Source organism: Oncorhynchus nerka, linkage group LG17, assembly GCF_034236695.1.
Source record: "Oncorhynchus nerka isolate Pitt River linkage group LG17, Oner_Uvic_2.0, whole genome shotgun sequence".
NCBI classification, from domain to species: Eukaryota; Metazoa; Chordata; class Actinopteri; order Salmoniformes; family Salmonidae; genus Oncorhynchus; species Oncorhynchus nerka.
In genome coordinates this window covers 35,121,717-35,142,065 of record NC_088412.1, presented here as the reverse complement: position 1 = coordinate 35,142,065, position 20,349 = coordinate 35,121,717, and the positions used below count along the sequence as shown (strand labels likewise).

The window sequence follows — 20,349 nt, the reverse complement described above, 5'->3', positions numbered from 1 at the left end:
ATTTACAATGATGGCCTACCAAAAGGCAAAATACCTCCTGTGGGGACGGGATTAAATAATAATAACAACATTTAAGACAAAACACACAATCACGGCAAGAGAGACCTAAAACAACAACATAGCAAGGCAGCAACACATGACAACAACATGGTAGCAGCACAACAAACATTAGTGGGCACAGACAACAGCACAAAGGGCAAGAAGGTAGAGACAACAATACATCACGCAAATCAGCCACAACTGTCAGTAAGTGTGTCCATGATTGAGTCTTTGAATGAACAGCTGCTAGCTGCAGCGAACTGAAAAGATGAGCACAGAGATGTGTGTGCTTTGGGGACCTTTAACAGAATGTGACTGGCAGAACTGGTGTTGTATGTGGAGAATGAGGGCTGCAATAGATATCTCAGATAGACGGGAGTGAGGCCTAAGAGGGTTTTTATAAATAAGCATCAACCAGTGGGTCTTGCGACGGGTATACAGATATGACCCGTTTACAGAGGAGTATAGAATGCAGTGATGTGTCCTATAATGAGCATTGGTGGTAAATCTGATGGCCGAATGGTAAAGAACATCTGCTGATCTATAAATTATGTCTCCGTAATCTATCATGGGTAGGATGGTCATCTGAATCAGGGTTGGTTTGGCAGCTGGGGTGATAGAGGAAACTAAGACTAGATTTAACTTTAACACAGTGATAAGAAGGCATACTGTACACCTGCACTGCAATAAGGTATACATTGTATGTAAACACTAGTCTACCATCATGTCACTACATAGTCTTTACGTTGAACAGAAAGAGCAACTATTTGCTTTACGTTGTTAAATTGTTAAATTGTAGACTATTACATTGGTCTTTAAGTGAACTCACACTCAGGGCACCGGGCCGTGCAAAACAAACTCGCCCTCTTATTATACCATGAATTACTATGTTCCAATGAAAACAGGAGGAATTCCCAGATTCCTCCAATCCCGATCTGCCTGGCTAATCCATGCACGGGAAGAGTGAGGGGCGGCTGGTCATGGCATTTTACTAGTGGGAAAAACGTCGGGAACAGGAAAGCAACATTTTTGACTGTTGGGGTAGTTTTGGTGATTTTACGTCACTGAAAGTAACCTTGGGCTACTTATTTAGGAAGCGAATTGATTTTCTGGAGAGACACGATTGTTATTGTATCAGAACTGAAAGCTAGCCTACTTGCTTGAGCAATAGATACAAAGTTACACCTCCCAGTCCACTGGATAATTGTGTGACACGCGGATCTGGGACGACTACTCGCTGTAATGGACCACTGGATTTAAGGAATTTGTGACGAGTTTTTGGTTCTGGATTAACAATTAGGTTCGTCCCCTTCCGTCTGGTGTCAAAACGGATAGTCGGCAGTCATGCCAGCGAAAACAAAGTACAATCTTGTTGATGATGGCCATGATTTGAGAATTCCAATGCATAACGAGGAAGCATTCCAACATGGGATCAACTTCGAAGCAAAAGTGAGTTATTTTTATATGCTACTGTATTGAGATTATTTGCAAAACTATCTCCCAATCCCTCCTTTTCCTCATTAATGGAGTTAATGTAAGTTTTGCCAAAATGTGTTTAGCCTATTGTATATTACGGTGGTATATTGTTGCCACTCAGAAAAATAATATTTTTTTATCATTATGATATAACGTCACATTATTACGAAATAAATCAACAACGAAAATAACACATGTTGTCGTTATTATAATCCAGATAACGTTATAATGAGACAGATCTTGTTATTACGATAAATATAATGTTGTAATGAGAAATATGTAGTTATTATGAAATAGCCCGGTTGCACGCTATTATGAAAAATAGCCTATGCCTTAGGCTACTTGGCATATTTGGCCTCCTCTCATGCACAGGTTGACGTTCTGGCTGGTTTGCTTGAGTTGGTCAATTACATTTTTTTCCTCGGTTTGAGGCTTTGATAGATATTAGAGAAATGTCATTGAGGAATAAATATGGTGTTGTCATTAGTTTACGGACATTGTGGAGTTCTCTAAAGGCTCTATAAACGAAAGAAAAAAAACGATCGGACTTCATTGAAATAGCTTTATTCCTTCTTGATCAACTGGGCCGTTATGGGAAGTTACCTGGATACCAACTAATGCATCTAAACGGAATATGTGGTAATCCAAAACACAGTCAGGCATTTACTTCATGCTCTAGACCCCCATGAAGTGCTCATTTTGGGCAGAAGTCTCTGGGAACGAGTTTAACTGGCTTGCTACTTTACCTTCACAACCAAGAGGACAGTCATCGAGGAACATTTTAGGTAACCCAGCTAGCACAGAACGTTCCCCAAAGGGTTTCATTTGTAAAAAATAACTTTCACAGAACGTTCTGGGAACATTGTGGGAAAGTAATTTTTCTAAGAACCAAAGGATACCCTTTAGGGAGCGTTAGAAACACATTGTTCTGAAAACATTCAAATAACCTCATAAAATAATGTAATTTTTTGGTGAATTACAACTTTTACATAACATTCCCCTGTGGTTCCCGTTTGGTTGTTGGGAGAAAAATAGTTCTGGGAACGTTCTGGAAACATTGCATATCAAAGGCCGTATTGGATCAAACTGCTGAAAGAGAAGATAAAGTGTGTGTGGAGGTGAGTGCACATCATTTTGTAAATAGCTAACTATTTTTTTTATTCCCCCCGAAAAACATGTTTTGAACTCTCCTTTACAATTTATTTACAAGACAAACGGTCATGTGGCACCATCATCACCATAGCAACGGTTGACAGTTAAAGAAATGGCTGCCAGCCAGTTTAGCTTGTTTCAAGTACTGCTAATATTACTATTTTTACAGGTAGAGTCAGAGAAACATACTAAAACTACAACCCGTGTTTATATGAACATGTTATGGGGTAGCATAGTTATTTTTCTACAGTTGTGTGTTTGCAGAATATAAAATGTTTTGAGTAAATTAGCTAGTTTAGCTAGCATGTTCTCCAGCTGCATTGGCTACTAGCTAGGTCTGACCATAAAAACATATTTTTGGGGAGAGTGACCAATGAGGTCTGATAACCCTTTTGCTATGTTATACTTTTTTTTACTATTTTGAAAAGGATGGCGATATATTTGATTTGTTGAATGACTACACTACTTGGCTAGTACCTGACAATGGTATCCAGGTCACATGTAAATAAAGAACTGATTGAAATTTTAAAAATTCTATAGGATATCCACTGAAATACATTAGTAATTCATTAAATGGGTCACAACTGAATAAAATATTTAATTAATAGAAATGGATTCTTTTAACATCACTTTCTGTTTTACTTTTAGCTTGCTTGGACAGTTTCCCCACCTGCACCATGTGAGTTATCTTCTACAGTAGTTTAGCAGAAGGCCACCACAGAGTTGATAAGTGCATGAGAAACAATACATTTGCTAAGTGATTTAATCGGTGTCTAATTCTTTGTCTCATTTGCAGCTCCATTTTGTCCAGAAGTCTACTCGTAAAAGGTGACTTTAGGTTACTTTATTACTACAATGAACACTCACCGGACGGTTTATTAGGTACAGGACCGCGTTCATGAAAATCCATTGTTTCTACAGCTATTAGTCTGCTTATCTAGTCTCTTATCTACCATTTCTCCTTTTTTACAGATGGAGCAATTGTGGGACACCACCACTTGTGAACACCTACTCAACCTCTAAGGTAAATGGCTTATAGTAACTTGATAGCATTGAAGCATTCACATTGAAACAATGGACCTTATTTTGTTGCTAATCCCAAATGGAGCCTTATACTCTATGCACATGTGTTGATCTGAGATGATTTGATGGTTTTAAACAATATGATTAAACTTCCACCTAGCCTATCAGAGGACTAATTGGAATAATGACAAATTTGCTCACATAAGTCAAATCCTCTCAGATCTCCTCAAGTGCATAAGGAGTAGGGTCTAAGGCAGGGTTATTCAACTCTTACCCTACGAGGGTTGGAGCCTGCTGGTTTTCTGCTCTACCTGATAATTAATTGTACACACCTTATTTCCCAGGTCTAAATCAGTCAGTCCCTGATTAGAGGAAAACATTTTTTTATTTTTATTTAGTGGAACTTCCTTCAAGGTTCAGAGTTGAGTTTGAGGGGTCTAGGGGTTGATTTAGGATTGGGCCATACTTTTGTAATCAGAACTTTCAATTGAAGTGTGACATACATTAGATGTCTGTTATGGTTAACATGTGATTCAGTTTGTCTCACAGAAGTTTCTCTAAGCTCAACTGGAAGTGTCACAGAGTAGAGGTACAGTAATTGGCTTGATACTATTTAAAAACATTGAAGCATTCACATTGAAACAGTGGACCTTATTTTGTATTGTCACATTTTAGAGCCTGAACTTTCAAATGAACTCAGATGTCTGTTAATGTTAACATGTGATTAATTTAGTCTCAGACATCACTCTACCCAACCGTAAACAATGGACCTCACAAGACAGCAGATGTATGGCTTACAGTAACTTAATATATTTAAAAACATTGAATCATTCACATCAACACAATAGACCTTATTTTGTGGCGTCAACAATGAAGTGTGACATACAGTACATTAGGCTTCCGTTAACAGACATCTCTCCACCCAACCGTACTGCAACAGTCCCAGTCTCTCCACTCGTCCCGCAGTCTCCCCAACCAGAAGAGGGGGACCTGCCCTCTGTGAGAGTAAGTAAATACTGAAACATACAAATTTAGTAAAAAATATAATGTTCCTTGTTAAAGCTAGATTCCTTAATAGAAACAATAAAAAAGCAGTCTCCCTGCCTCCATTTGGCAAAAAGCTGAGGGATGGGCCTTTTCTGTGACATTTCTCTAATTTGTTGCTACTATCCTGTCTATATAACTCCCCTTATGTATGCTGTTACTATAGAAGTGAGCTAACTTAAGTTAAAAAAGTGAATACACTAGCTGTGCCACTAGAGATTCTGGGTTCGAGTCCAGGCTCTGTTGCAGCCGGCCGCGACCGGGAGACCCTTGGGGCGGCGCATAATTGGCCCAGCGTCGTCTGGGTTAGGGGAGGGTGTGGCCGGCAGGGATATCCTTGTCTCATCGCTCACTAGAGACTCCTGTGGCTGGCCGGGTGCAGTGCACGCTGACACGGTCGCCAGGTGTACGGTGTTTCTTCCGACACAGTGGTGCGGCTGGCTTCCGGATTGGATGGGCATTGTGTCAAGAAGCAGTGCGGCTTGGTGTGGTTGTGTTTCGGAGGACGCATGACTCTTGACCTTCGCCTCTCCCGAGTCCGTACGGGAGTTGCAGCGATGAGACAAGATTGTAACTACTACCAATTGGATACTACAAAATTGTGGAGAAAATACAAAAAAAGTTCATACAAATCAGATGTATTTGTCACATGCGCCGAATACAACAAGTGTGTAGAGTTTACCGTGAAAGGCTTACTTATGAGCCCTTTCCCAACAATGCAGTTAAAAAGTAAGAAAATTATTAATAGATAAAAATAGTAACACAATAAAAAATAAAAAAAAAGCTATATACAGTACAAGGAGTATTAGTACCGAGTTAATGCATTGGGGTATGAGGTAGTTTGGTTGATTTGATTGAGGTAATATGTACATGTAGGTTTGGTTAGGTGACTGAAGTACTGTACTTGTAAGGTCATATTTTAGAACTTAGCTAGCTAGTCATGTTGGCAATAGAATAAGCTTTCAAATAATGGCCACCTGACCCAGATTGCTATTTATAATGGACCGTTTTTGGATTGCGTAAAAAAACAACAGTGTGATTGATGGTGGGGGATACAGGACCGTGTTCCAAAAATTCATAAATACAAGCTGGGCATAAAATTAACACCTGCCAAATGAGGGTAGATTAAGGTAATGTGGGTAAGAATGTCTATTTCACCATCCGCGTTGTAGGTTGGTCAATTTGCAGGGCTCAACAGTGCAAGCTTTACATTCACATTTGCGAGTAAAAAGTCAAGTATGAGCACATGCTGCAGTATTTGTTTTAAAGTATTTCTGCCGTTTTTGTTTAATAATTGCTAATCGCACAAAGAAATGCAAATATTTTGTTCTCTTTTACTTCTAGAATGAAGCATCTATAATGAAGCATTTGAAGGAGTGAAATATGTGGGGGTTGTTACAACCACCTGGATTGTTACAGATTCAGTAAGTTTCTACTCTGACAACCAAAGATTTTGTTCTGACCTTTAAAAAAAATATATATAAAATTGTAATACTGTTTATTGGGTTATAATTTAAATACACTGTAACCTCTTCATCAGGGTGTGTATTGCTAATGAACCAAAAAAGGTAACCCCAAAAACGTTAAACTGTGAACGACCCGATAAGACATGGAAAATGCAACGGCCAGATTTCTGGAGACCACAGGTAAATTGAATATACTGAGACTGATAGTATGAAATCTGGATTCAGTATGACAATCTAATAGGGCATCTCCAGTATGGGACTTTACATTGCGGTTTGGCCTATCAAATGACTATTGTAGAATTATTTGTAACTCGTATGACAGAGCAAAGAAGAAAGTTAACTGGGCAGAGGAGACATCTAATTTGGAGACAGATCATCTCCAGAAAAATAAAACCGTCACTTTTGAAACTATGAAAGTCATGCTAATTACCGGTAATCTTTATAACTAGCAGTTAGCATTACAGTACCCTAGTAGGCCACGTTTAATTTCTGTTTTGCCATTGCATTGATTGTATGGAACGTACAGTCGTGACCAAAAGTTTTGAGAATGACACAAATATTAATTTTCACAAAGTTTGCTGCTTCAGTGTCTTTAGATATTTTTGTCATATGTTACTATGGAATACTGAAGTATAATTACAAGCATTTCATATGTGTCAAAGGCTTTCATTGACAATTACATGAAGTTGATGCAAAGAGTCAATATTTGCACTGTTGATGCTTTTTTTTAAAGACCTCTGCAATCCGCCCTGGCATGCTGTCAATTAACTTCTGGGCCACATCCTAACTGATGGCAGCCCATTCTTGCATAATCAATGCTTGGAGTTTGTCAGAATTTGTGGGTTTTTGTTTGTCCACCCGCCTCTTGAGGATTGACCACAAGTTCTCAATGGGATTAAGGTCTGGGGAGTTCCCTGGCCATGGACCCAAAATATCAATATTATTTCCCCGAGCCACTTAGTTATCACTTTTGCCTTATGGCAAGGTGCTCCATCATGCTGGAAAAGGCATTGTTCGTCACCAAACTGTTCCTGGATGGTTGGATGTTCCTGGATGGTTGGGAGAAGTTGCTCTCGGAGTGTTGGTACCATTCTTTATTCATGGCTGTGTTCTTAGGCAAAATTGTGAGTGAGCCCACTCCCTTGGCTGAGAAGCAGCCCCACACATGAATAGTCTCAGGATGCTTTACTGTTGGCATGACACAGGACTGATGTTAGCGCTCACCTTGTCCTCTCCGGACAAGCTTTTTTTCCGGATGCCCCAAACAATCTGAAAGGGGATTCATCAGAGAAAATTACTTTACCCCAGTCTTCAGCAGTTCAATCCCTGTACCTTTTGCAGAATATCAGTCTGTCCCTGATGTTTTTCCTGGAGAGAAGTGGCTTCTTTGCTGCCCTTCTTGACACCAGGCCATCCTCCAAAAGCCTTCGCCTCACTGTGCGTGCAGATGCACTCACACCTGCCTGCTGCCATTCCCGAGCAAGTACTGGTGGTGCCCCTTTACTGGTGGTGCCCCGATCCCGCAGCTGAATCAACTTTAGGAGACGGTCCTGCCGCTTGCTGGACTTTATTGGGCGCCCTGAAGCCTTCTATGCAACAATTGAACCGCTCTCCTTGAGGTTCTTGATGATCCGATAAATGGTTGATTCAGGTGCAATCTTACTGGCAGCATTATCCTTGCCTGTGAAGCCCTTTTTGTGCAAAGCAATGATGATGGCACGTATTTCCTTGCAGGTAACCATGGTTGACAGAGGAAGAACAATGATTCAAAATACCACCCTCCTTTTGAAACTTCTAGTCTGTTATTCGAACTCAATCTGCATGACAGAGTGATCTCCAGCCTTGTCCTCGTCAACACTCACACCTGTGTTAACGAGAGAATCACTGACATGATGTCAGCTGGTCCTTTTGTGGCAGGGCTGAAATGCAGTCTAAATGTTTTTGGGGGATTCAGTTAATTTGCAATGCAAAAAAGGACTTTGCAATTAATTGCAATTCATCTGATCAGGCTCTGATCAGGCCCTACACCCAAACAAGGGCACTGCGTTCATCCACCTCTGGCCTGCTCGCCTCCCTACCACTGAGGAAGTACAGTTCCCGCGCAGCCCAGTCAAAACTGTTCGCTGCTCTGGCCCCCCAATGGTGGAACAAACTCCCTCACGACGCCAGGACAGCGGAGTCAATCACCACCTTCCGGAGACACCTGAAACCCCACCTCTTTCAGGAATACCTAGGATAGGATAAAGTAATCCTTCTCACCCCCCTTAAAATATTTAGATGCACTATTGTAAAGTGGCTGTTCCACTGGATGTCTTAAGGTGAACGCACCAATTTGTAAGTCGCTCTGGATAAGAGCGTCTGCTAAATGACTTAAATGTAAATGTAAATGATCACTCTTCATGACATTCTGGAGTATATGCAAATTGCCATCATACAAACTGAGGCAGCAGACTTTGAAAATTAATATTTGTGTCATTCTCAAAACTTATGGCCATGACTGTACAGGTGCTTCGGTCAAAATGGCGAAGAGGCAGAGCAGAAAAAGGAGAGTTAAAGTAATCACAGTTGTAGTTTCCTGATCTACAGTATACTGAATCACACCTGTTTTGTTCAATTGTTGTTTGGTCATTGAAAAAACTATACATATTTGATTATCACTTTTATTTAAATCTATAATAAATATTTATTAAACAGATTTTTTTTAACATTCAGTTCACAAAATGACGATGTCTGCTGCACCAGAGGTACACAATAGTGATGCTAAATTAGGAACTTTCAAAAGAAACTTGAAAATACATTCCAATACCTCTAACTAATACCATGTCTTATTTTGTTTTACAGCTGTCTCTCCACTGTCCAATGATGGTAAAAAGCTCAACTTACAACTATTTCAAAACACATATTTGATTTTCACTTTTGTTTAGATATATGTTGTACCCAGGGCCTAAAATGAACACCCACCAAATACGGGTAGATTTTGGCATTGGCGGGTAATGATTTCTATTTCATCAGTCACGTTGCCGGGTGGTCAGGGCTCCACATTGCAAACATTTCACTCTCATTTGTGAATAAAAAGTCAAGTATGATCACATTAATAGCAAAATAAATACTGCAGTAGCTGTTTTCAATGTATTTCTGCCTTGAGCTGCAACACTGCATGGCTGGGGGCTGTGTGCACTTGAAGAGCTGAGTGACAGGTACATTTCTAGAAGCGCTGCACACAGGCATAAAAATGGGTCTAATTTACTTGAAATGAAGTGAGACTTTGTCCTTGTGTTTCTTGGCTATTGACATACTTTTGTTCACAAGCTAGGATGTTTTTCAATGTTTGAGTTTAAGCTGCTAGGGTAGAGAAGCAACGGGATACTAGTCAGACTCAATCTCACAAGCACAAACATGACTCCAGTCGTGTTACCAGGGTAACCTCCCGACCTTAAAAGGCCAGATGAACATTTGTGTCTCATCTGTGATATTTTGGTTAACATGAAATCAAATAATATTCCACATCACTTCTTACTAGTAATATATTTGTTTTTTAGAAACATTACAAAGCATGCTCATCTGTTTTTTTGTGTTTTGTTGGTGTAATTTTAGTGGGGAAAAAATATTTTGGCTGCTAGAATTTTAAATATACCTGCCACAGTGGCTGGTAGACCAAAAAGTACATTTTAGGCCCTGGTTGTACCCATCTTTTTGTGGTGCTAATTTAGGAACTTTCAAATTAAATTTAGCATACATTAGACGTCTGTTATTGTTAACATGTGATAAATTTTGTCTCAGAAGTTTCTCCACCAAGCTCACCTGGAAGACTGTCCCCCAACAGATGATGTTATGGTGATATTATTGTTCTCTAAGCACAGAAAAATATTTTAATTAATTTAAATATTAATTGTACCCTTGTACTTGACTTAACTATTGCAGGATTCCAAATAATCGTGCTGATGAAGCTGGAAACAAGTTTCGAAAACCAGTTGGAACTCCTAACAATTCAGCGACAGCTGCTAGCCGCTGGAGCACAAGATCTGCCAGACGAAGTCCTGCCTAGACCTTGTACAACCAAGGAGGATTTGGAGGACCTTTGCAAGAGTCTGGAGGAGGCCACCACATAACGGAAAGAGATGGTAAGCATCTAAATCTTTGAAAATGTTCCCGAAAACTTCCAACAACAATCTGTTGTAAATCACAGTATTCAAGATGATGGGATTACTTCTGTTCCCTAGGGGGAAGGGACCTCAACACCATGGTGCGCAAGGTCCTCTGCACAATTGCTACCAATTATGTTTTCAAACACTACAGTTTGAGAGGGAGGACCTGGGCCTAGATTCACAAAACCTTCTTAAGAATAATTGTATTCTTATTTGCCATTTTTTTGCATAACTATAGACTTAAGAAAATTAAGCAAAGTTGCTATTCCTCAAAGGTTCTTGGAAATGTTCTTGCGCTATTTCTTATGTTTCTCCTTAAGCAAAACGTTAAGAGGAAATTGATTCTTGAAAATAAAGTTAATGGATTTGTTCTTAATTCCAAGATAGCTAAACCCTTGTCCTAAACTCTGGGCATTTAGAGAATAAGCTCATGAAAGCATTTGAACATGTTTCATTCACTCAAACTTCATCTGAAAGTTTCAGTATTGATTATTTTAAACCCAAGAACATGTTTTAGAACAGTAATCTCAGTACGAAATATGCTAACATGATATATAGATAGCTAGCTAAATTGGTTATTTAGCAACAAACATCTTAAGAAGATTAACAAGAAGATATACAAAAAAAAAAATAATAATAAAATCAGAAGATCTTAAGATTTAGTTGAGGAATTGCACTTACCAACTATCTTAAAAATTAATAATTTTCTTACGTTTTTGCGTTTTTTTTGTGAATCTGGGCCCAGGTGATTTGCAGGTTAATAGCCAGGAGGTTCAATACTAACCTACACTGAGTGTACAAAACTTTAAGAACACCTAATATTGAATTGCACCCTCTCTATTTGTCGCGATAAGGACTCTACAAGGTGTCAAAAGCGTTCCACACAGATGCTGGCCCATGTTGACTCCAATGCTTCCCACTGTTGTGTCAAGTTGGCTGGATATCCTTTGGGTGGTGGACTATTTTTGATACACACGGGAAATTGCTGAGCATAAAAACCCCAGCAGTGTTTCAGTTCTTGACACAAACCGGTGCACGTGGCACCTACTACCATACCCTGTTCAAAGACACTAAAATATTTTGTTTTGCCCATTCACCCTATGAATGGCACACATACACAATTCATGTCTCAAGGCTCCTCCCCTTCATCTAGACTGATTTGAAGTGGATTTAACAAGTGATCTCAATAAGAGACCATAACTTTCTCCTGGATTCACCTGGTCAGTCTATGTCATGGAAAGAGCAGGTGTTCATAATTTTTTTTATACACTCGGTGTAAAGTTGAAGTCGGAAGTTTACATACACTTAGGTTGGAGTCATTAAAACGAGTTTTTCAACCACTTCACAAATGTCTTGTTAACACTATAGTTTTGCCAAGTCTGTTAGGACATTTACTTTGTGCATGGCACAAGTTATTTTTCCAATAATTGTTTACAGACAGATTATTTCACTTATAATTCACTGTATCATAATTCCAGTGGGTCAGGAGTTTACATACACTAAGTTGACTGTGCCTTTAAACATCTTGGAAAATTCCAGGAAATTATGTCATGGCTTTAGAAGCTTCTGATAGGCTAATTGACATCATATGAGTCAATTGGAGGTGTACCTGTGGATGTATTTCAAGGCCTACCTTCAAACTAAGTGCCTCTTTGCTTCAGCCAAGACCTCAGAAAAGAAATTGGAGACCTCCACAAGTCTGGTTCATCCTTGGAAGCGATTTCCAAACGCCTGATGGTACCACGTTCACCTGTACAAACAATAGTAAGCAAGTATAAACACCATGGGACCACACAGCCGTCATTCCGCTCAGGAAGGAGACGCGTTCTGCAAATTAATCCCAGAACAACCGCAAAGGACCTTGTGAAGATGCTGGAGGAAATAGGTACACAAGTATCTATATTCACAGTAAAACGAGTCCTATATTGACATAACCTGAATAGCCACTCAGCAAGGAAGAAGCCAGTGCTCAAAAATCGCCATTAAAAAAAGCCAGACTATGGTTTGCAACTGCACACGGGGACAAAGAATGTACTTTTTGGAGAAATGTCCTCTGGTCTGATGAAACAAAAATAGAACTGTTTGACGATAATGACCATCGTTATGTTTGGAGGAAAAAGGGGGGGCTTGCAAGCCGAAGAACACCATCCCAACCGTGAAGCATTGGGGTGGCAGCATCATGTTGTGGAGGTGCTTTGCTGCAGGAGAGACTGGTACACTTCACAAAATAGATGGCTTCATGAGGATGGAAAATTACGTGGATATATTGAAGCAACATCTCAAGACATCAGTCAGGAAGTGAAAGCTTGGTTGCAAATAGGTCTTCCAAATGGACAATGACCCCAAGCATACTTCCAAATTTGTGGCAAAATGGCTTAAGGACAACAAAGTCAAGGTATTGGAGTGGCCATCACAAAGCCCTGACCTCAATCCTATAGAACATTTTTGTAAGGAACTGAAAAAGTGTGTGCGAGCAAGGAGGCCTACAAACCTGCCTCAGTTACACCAGCTCTGTCAGGAGGAATGGGCCAAAATTCACCAACTTATTGTGGGAAGCTTGTGGAAGGCTACCTGAAACGTTTGACCCAAGTTAAACAATTTAAAGGCAATGATACCAAATACTAATTGAGTGTATGTAAACTTCTGATCCACTTGGAATATGATGAAAGAAAGAAAAGCTGAAATAAATCTGTTCTCTCTCTACTATTATTCTGGCATTTCACATTCTAAAATAAAGTGGTGATCCTAACTGACCTAAGACAGGGAAATTTTACTCTGATTAAATGTTAGGAATTTTGAAAAACTGAGTTTAAATGTATTTGGCTAAGGTGCATGTAAACCTTTGACTTCAACTGTATATATAAAAAAATAAAAAATAAATATATATTTTTTTAAACTCATATTTAACCCCTTTTTTACTTTCAGAATTCCATTAGTTATTTTTCAACCGTTACTGGTTACCTTCAGACGAGTCCTGTTACACTTGCGGGGGTTGTAGAGCAAAACAGAGAACACCATCATGTTCATGAGAATCTCCCCTTTCGACAATTCGTTTGTTCAATTTTTTTTGTTTGTTATGTAACTTAGATTGACGCAAATCAACTCTAGGTGGTTATTCTGCTGTTCTAGCAAATGGTTTAACTTGTTCAGATAAAAATGAAAGGACCAGCACTCACTTGATATGATTTGCAGTGAAAGTTTTGTTTATTTTCTCAATTTTACAGTAGCAAAATGTCTTAATTACACTACATGGACATTTTTCAGCTTGCACCTTCCTCAGTACATGTGTCCAGTTCTTACAATTGCTTCCATGACCAGATGTTTGATGGTTAGCAAGTGCTATTGGTTTGGTTGAGTAGCAGGCAGCAGGGTTCCAATGAGCAGCCCTCTTCCTGTAGAAAGGTAATCTTCTCCTTGTGCATTTCCTTTATTTTCTAAAGGAAGAGTGACCATCTTCATAGATCAAACTTGATACATGGGGTGTATTTTCAGTTAGCATTAGGCAAGTTTGACTTATGGGGTCTAACATGCTGACTGGACAGGCACGCACACACGTGTGTCCGCCATTGTGCGCATGTTGATTTTGTCCATCCACACCAGGCACGATCAGGACACGTACGTTGAAATATCAAAATTAACTCTTAACCAACTGTATTAATTTGTGGACAGGTTGTAGCATTCATGGACTTTTAGCTAGCTGGCTTGATGTTGCTAGCAAATTTCTCCTTGGATATAAACATTGGGTTGTTATTTTACCTGAAATGCACAAGGTCCTTTTTTCTGGATCTTTGTAGAATGTTCTCTACTCTGTCAATTAATCCACAGATAAAAGGAGAAATCTAGTTAGTTTCTAGTAATCTCTTGTCGTGACGTTGTATTACTTAATGTGACGACTGTTGCTCATCGAATGATTAAAGGTTTCTAATTGCGTGATTAACTGAATCAAACAATTATTAACTCATTAACCTGGGGCACCATGGGAAAATTAGTTTTATTGAGTTTCTATTTCCCAAATTAACTCAGAATATCTGGTTATCGATTTTACAACAGCCACTAATTAACCAGTAACCAATCTCGTTCTGAACATCGTATAGCCCGTGAATCTGCATGGACCAGGGTCTCACCAATGAATTCGTATCACACCAATCTTAGTTGAATATTTATTTACTAAAAAGCTAAAATTATGATAAAAGATACACATAGACAAAACACATTATAGGCTATTGATTAGAACTTAGTATAACGGGCCAACACACTATGGCGCATGTTACCCACGATGGGGATTTCAATAGAGAGAGAAAACAAAGTACACAAGAGAAATATAAATTTGGGCGAATTTGTCAGCTATGCTATTCTAACCCTAGCCTTGCCCCAAACTGCTGCTCTAATGGGTCAGAATATAATGATGTGGGGATGATCTCAGTGGATTCTCTGCATAGTCCTTCAGCTGTTCGATGACGCGCTACTCCGGCGCGCCTCTTGGAGAGTCCTCCCGATGTCAGTCCTTTTTGGCTTAGGAGTCTGTTCCCTCACCCTTTGCTCTGGAAGGGGTCTTCTGAGGACAGACAGCTCTGTAGCTCAGAGCTCACAGCATAGGAATGAAACCCTTTAGATACCACGATTCGATGGGAGATGGAGGCGGATGTGGATGAAATTATTGGATAACATGTGTACATTTTTTTTGCAACATCCCTGTCTTAGTCATTGTGAGTGCAGAGACTTTTGATTATGCGGAATAAAGGCTCCCCTCCTTGATCCTTTCATTGCAGAATTTGACACACTGCCATTTACAACCACTTTCACTGCTACACAGAAAGTAATCATCCTCAGTGCGCTTTCTGCGCTGTGCAGTTTTTTAAAATCCTGAACACAAACTGGCAAAATGGCTCTTGCGAAGTACAATAGGGCTGTCCCCGACAAAATTAATTATTGGTCGACAAAAAGTAATCTGTTTGATTGGTCGAAACTTTTAAACATGTATTTTTACATATACAGTATAGACACACCCAGTGTGTTTTTAATAAAATCAACTATATGCATTGCGCTTGTCTGATGCTTACGGTTTGATGAAATAAGACAAATGCCTCAAGAGGGCGCCAGAGATCTAGATAACCAGAAGAAAAAAACTTAACCTGACCCAACTATTCTCCTCCTGCTGTTCAGTCAGACCCAAGTTAATAGTTGATACAATGTTTCATTGCCGACAGGCCATGTGTAACCAATGTGATTTTATAGGATGTTTGTTTTTATCAGGATATGTTCTACCTGCAAGCTGCAATTTTTTTATTTGTTGGCTTTGTGTAGGCAATTTTTTACATAGTTGGCAATGCAAGTTACTTTTCAGGATTAGCCACATGACAATGACTGAGATACGAAAATACATTTAAAATGAAACAGTTTCATGAAAATGTGCATATGAAAACCATGACTGGCACGCAGATCGGTAGAAATGGTAAGATAAATTGGCATTCCACATGCGAAAGGTTGCCGACTCCTTGTGTAACCTATTACTGGCAACTTCAGGAGGGTAATGGCAGAATACTGAAGCTTGCACTAGCAAACTTGCAACATTGTATAAAATATTCTGAGCCCTCAGTTTCCCACGCCAGTTATCTCGGGACAGACACAGCTGTAGGGATAAGAAGCAGTGCTTGACTTGGGCAGGAGCTCACTGGAGCTGAGTACCTGTGTAACGGCATTCGTCTGTTGTTGAGAGTCGGACCGAAATGCAGCGTGGTGGTTACTCATGTTACTTTAATGAAGAAAAACGGAACGATACATGAAATAACTTATAACTATGAAAACAACAAACGGAACGTGAAACTTATTACAGCCTATCTTTTTTTTTTTTATAAAATATAATTTATTATCTTCAATACCATTCATTCTTTACAACTCATAATTTACATACATACTCAAATAATGGTATTTTAATTAAACTAATTAAACTAAACATAAACCCCAAACAAAACCTCAGGGGAGCATCTTCCCTCCCCATCACCCTACAAAATACCTTTCCCTATCTCCCCGTCCCTAATCTATCCTCTTACAAATCTAAATGACACCCAGCCCTAAACCCCCCTTCCACCTCTCCCGAGCAGCATGCTGCCCCCACTTCCTCTCCTCCCCCTTCATCCTCCCCCTCAAATCTCCTTCCACCCTCCTCACTATCCCTTCCACCCCCAATCTCTCTCTGTCTTCACCATGTTCTGCCTTGCTTCCCACAGCCCCCGTTTAAAGAGACTCATGAGAAGCCAGAGCAGAAACCTGTCCCTATCCGTCCCTCTCGCTCTCCCTACACCCCTCTCTAACCTGGCCCACGTCAATACAAAATCCCCCTTTACCAAACCTAACAACACCCGTGCCCTAGCCCATACTACTCCGGCAAAGGCACAGTCCCAAAAGACATGGCGCACAGTCTCCTCCCTGCCACAAGAGGATCTTGGACAGGTGGGGGATTGCACCAAACTATACCGGTACAAGATGGAACGTACCGGCAAACACTTATGAAGGCTCAACCAATTCAGGTCCTTGAGCCTGTTGTCCAGACCCCGCGCCTGCACTCCCTCCCAGACCACTTCCGAGATGCCCACTACAGGCGCCGGACTCCCCGCCTTTCTGACCTCCTCGTACAGGTGCCTGTGATCTAAACCTACTCGGGCAACTTCAACCTCAGGGTGCCACGGCAGCTGTTCCGCCCGAGGACCCGTGTTAGACCACACCATTATGCTTCTCGCCTGAGACGAGAAAAACACCCGCAGGAGGTAACCGGACGGGTGTATCACTGGCTGAGCAAGCTCCGTTAACAAGAAAGAAACAAAAATTGTGTCCAGCTTGAGGGGGAAATGTGGTACCCCCCTACCTCCCTCCCCGATGGGACAGATCATGCGTGCCCTGGCGACCCACTCGCACCTGCCACTCCACATAAACTGAAACACAAGCCTCACTAGAGGCCTCCTCAGACAAACCGGCAATGGGTAGATGTATGCCAAATACAAAAGGCAAAAAGCCCATCCATCCCAGGCACCTTCCCTTTTCCCATCCTCCTAAGAGCGCTCTCAACCTCTTCTAGTGAGATCTGGGCCTCCATCACTTCTCTAATGTCCTCCGGCAACCGCCTGGACAAGTGTTCTAAAAACACATTTCCCTGCTCTACATCTATTTCCCTTTCCTTAAATAAACCTTGGAAATGATCAGTTGTCACCCTGACCATATCCTCTGGTTCTCTAACTATACTACCATTTTCTTCCCTAACACCATGCATTACCTTCCTACTCTGTCTGGCCCTAACCAACTTAAAGAACATAGCAGAACAAGTCTCATTATGTTCTAGAAAGCCACTATGCGCACGCTCCAGGAAAGCTTGAGCCTTCCGCTCCTGCAACTCCCTGAGCTGCGCCTTTAGGGTTGCGGATCTCTCCCAATCAAACGACCTGCCGAGGTTGCCTGCCTCCTCTTCTCCCTTTTTTCCCTCTTGCAATACCCTATTATAAAAGCCCTAATCCTCACCTTAACTAATTCCCTCCACTCTAACACCCCCTCGCACATGGACCGGAGACCCTCAAGCCTCCAAAAGAAACCATAAAACCCGTCAACAAAAGCCTGCTCCTCCAGCACATCCCGATCTAGCTTCCAGTACCCCCTACCAAAGAGGCAGACTGGCGACCCCACCTGCAGGAGCACCCCGTCGTGATCCGAAAAGAAAACAGGCAACAGCCGCCCAGACAACTTACCCAAAGACCTGGGTACAAAAATATAGTCGAGCCTCCGCTCAACCCCCCTGGAGTTGCGCCATGTAGGACCGTCCATTTTCGGAGTAGTGTGCAGACCACCATCTACCAGACCATGGCAAGCCATTAGCCTGGCAATGGCGCCTGCACTGCTATCCCCCCCTCTTCCTAAATCTGTATTAAAATCCCCCCCTATCACTAATTTCCTATTTGTGACACACAGGGGCGTCAGACAGTCCACCATCTCCCTCCTGTCTGCCACCACCTGTGGTCCATACACCACCACTAATCTAAATTTACAATCCCTTATCGTGACATCCACCCCTATAACCCTCCCCTGCATTACCACAAAAGAATCCTCCACTTTTACCTCCCTGTGCCCACACAAAATCCCTACCCCGATGAGTGCACCCCCAACTCCCCAAACCGACTCCCCTTGTCCCACTCCCTCTTAAACCTATTAACATCCCCTCCATCCCTCAGGTGAACCTCCTGTAAAAAAACAAAAATCAAACCCCACACCCTCCAAATAACTAAAAACCGCCACAATCCCTTAAACCCCTTACATTTAAACTAACAAAAGTAAAATTAGACCCCATGAAAGAATAAAATAAAAACATGTAATACACTCAAATTCTAAACCCAGACAGAAAAAAACAAAAACAGGATACTCACCCGAAGCTCCCCTGCTCCATATCTACCGGTGAGAACACCATCCGTACTCCCGACATTCCCCCCTCTTCCTCCATCTCACCAACCCAGGATGCAGGATTAGTGTTTGGCTCCGGGGTGCCCTGCACCCTGGGTCTACCCCCACAATCCTCCCCCTCCCCAGTGCTGCAGCTGGATTGGAAAAAATTCGGGGAGGCTGAGTCCCCAAACAAAAAACTCCCCACCTCCTCCTGTACCCAGTCCTGAGTCTTGTTAGGTGTGTCCCCACCCAACAGAAATTGAGAGCCTTGGGAAACCAGCAGCAACCCAGAGGTTTCTCCCACCCCCATCACTCTCTTGGCCATCCCCTCCCTGTCGGCCAATCGCTCCCTCCTCTTCATTCTCTTCTTTGGTGATGACGGCAGTGGAGAGATACCCCCCCGCCAGCTCCTCCACCATACCCCTCATCTCTTCCACCAGGGCACATTCCCCCAGTCCACTTGCTCTTCCACCGTCTCCTTCTCCACCACTCCTCCCTTGCTTTCTTCTCTCTCATGCTCCTCCACTCGGTTGCCTTCTTCCGCCGCTTTTCCTGGTTCTCCTACTCCCGTGCCTTCCGTTTCCTTCTCTCTTCCATCCGCCGCTTCTTGCTCCTCCTCCTTCCTTGTGGCCTTCCCCTCTGGACCTGTACTCTGGTCATGAGGCGTGCTTCCTTCCCCTCCTCTTCTTCCCCCATCCCCCGCCCCTGCTCCCCCCCCAGCCGCAGACGCATATGACCTCTGACGGGCCGGGCACCCCCGCCACAGGTGTGCTGACGAGCCACACCCATGGCACGTCTTAGGCTTGTCACAATCCCTCGCCTCGTGATCCTCAGATGCACAAAATCTGCATTTTCTTGTACTGCATGAGGCGAATATGTGACCGTAGGCCATACAGCGTCTGCAAAATGGGGGCTGACGTGCATAAAACAACGTCCCCCTGTCAGCCCCTAGGGAGAACATAGCAGGAGTATGGAGGTAGCCACCATGTCCCTTTGGGTCCTCTCTGAGGAGGGCCTGGAAACCTCTCCTCCCATTCCAAAACCCAAGGAAGTCTTTGAGGTGCCTTGCTGAGGAGACGTTATCCATGTATCTCCCCAGAAAAGCCCTCACCTCTTCGTCCTTAACGTAAGGGTTGTAAATGTTGACAGTTACAACCCTAAAGTTATTCTTCGCCAGGCTTGTTATTTCGTAGTGGCACATCGGCCTCTCACCTCCCACTGCTCTTGCCCTTCTCAGGATATCATCGTGTTTTTCCTCTGTATATAGTGCCACGTCGTATGCTCCCTCCAACGAGTTGCCTTGGAAACAAAACACGTCCTTCACAGTCAGCTTTAGAATCCCCATCAATATTATCCTTCCAAAAGATTCCCGTCCTAAAGGCTCAATCTCCTTTTCCTTCCAAGCAAACCTAATCGTGTTGGCCAGCCCAATCCCAGGGACCGACCGTGTTGATGTATTTAGCACCATCTCCGCAAGGAGAATGGCGCTCGTTCTCTTCTCTTCCAAAACAAGTGAAAAGAAAAAACCAAGTGACTGAGCCTATCTGGTGAACACTACACTGAGACAGGAACAATCACCCACA

General features: G+C 41.9%; 1 protein-coding gene across 12 annotated transcripts in view; it reads left to right on the top strand.

The window, feature by feature from the left end:
- Window positions 1-1,000: 1,000 nt before the first annotated feature.
- The window catches only part of LOC115145159 (carboxyl-terminal PDZ ligand of neuronal nitric oxide synthase protein-like), a 249,689-nt gene continuing 230,340 nt past the window's right edge, over window positions 1,001-20,349 (top strand). The window contains exons 1-11 of one of the 12 annotated variants that reach the window (XR_003865928.2): window positions 1,401-1,488; window positions 2,195-2,633; window positions 3,316-3,346; window positions 3,464-3,549; window positions 3,640-3,691; window positions 4,228-4,279; window positions 4,631-4,695; window positions 6,079-6,158; window positions 6,275-6,380; window positions 9,042-9,065; window positions 10,122-10,321. Coding sequence is in view for 1 of the 12 variants with exons in the window: in XM_029686485.2 (XP_029542345.1) it covers window positions 1,384-1,488 (105 nt within the window). In the remaining 11 variants the exon portion in view is untranslated. Of the gene's footprint in view, window positions 1,489-2,194; window positions 2,634-3,315; window positions 3,347-3,463; window positions 3,550-3,639; window positions 4,696-6,078; window positions 6,159-6,274; window positions 6,381-9,041; window positions 10,322-20,349 lie in introns of all 12 variants that reach the window. The other 11 variants (XR_003865926.2, XR_003865927.2, XR_003865930.2 and 8 more) reach the window with 11 other exon arrangements.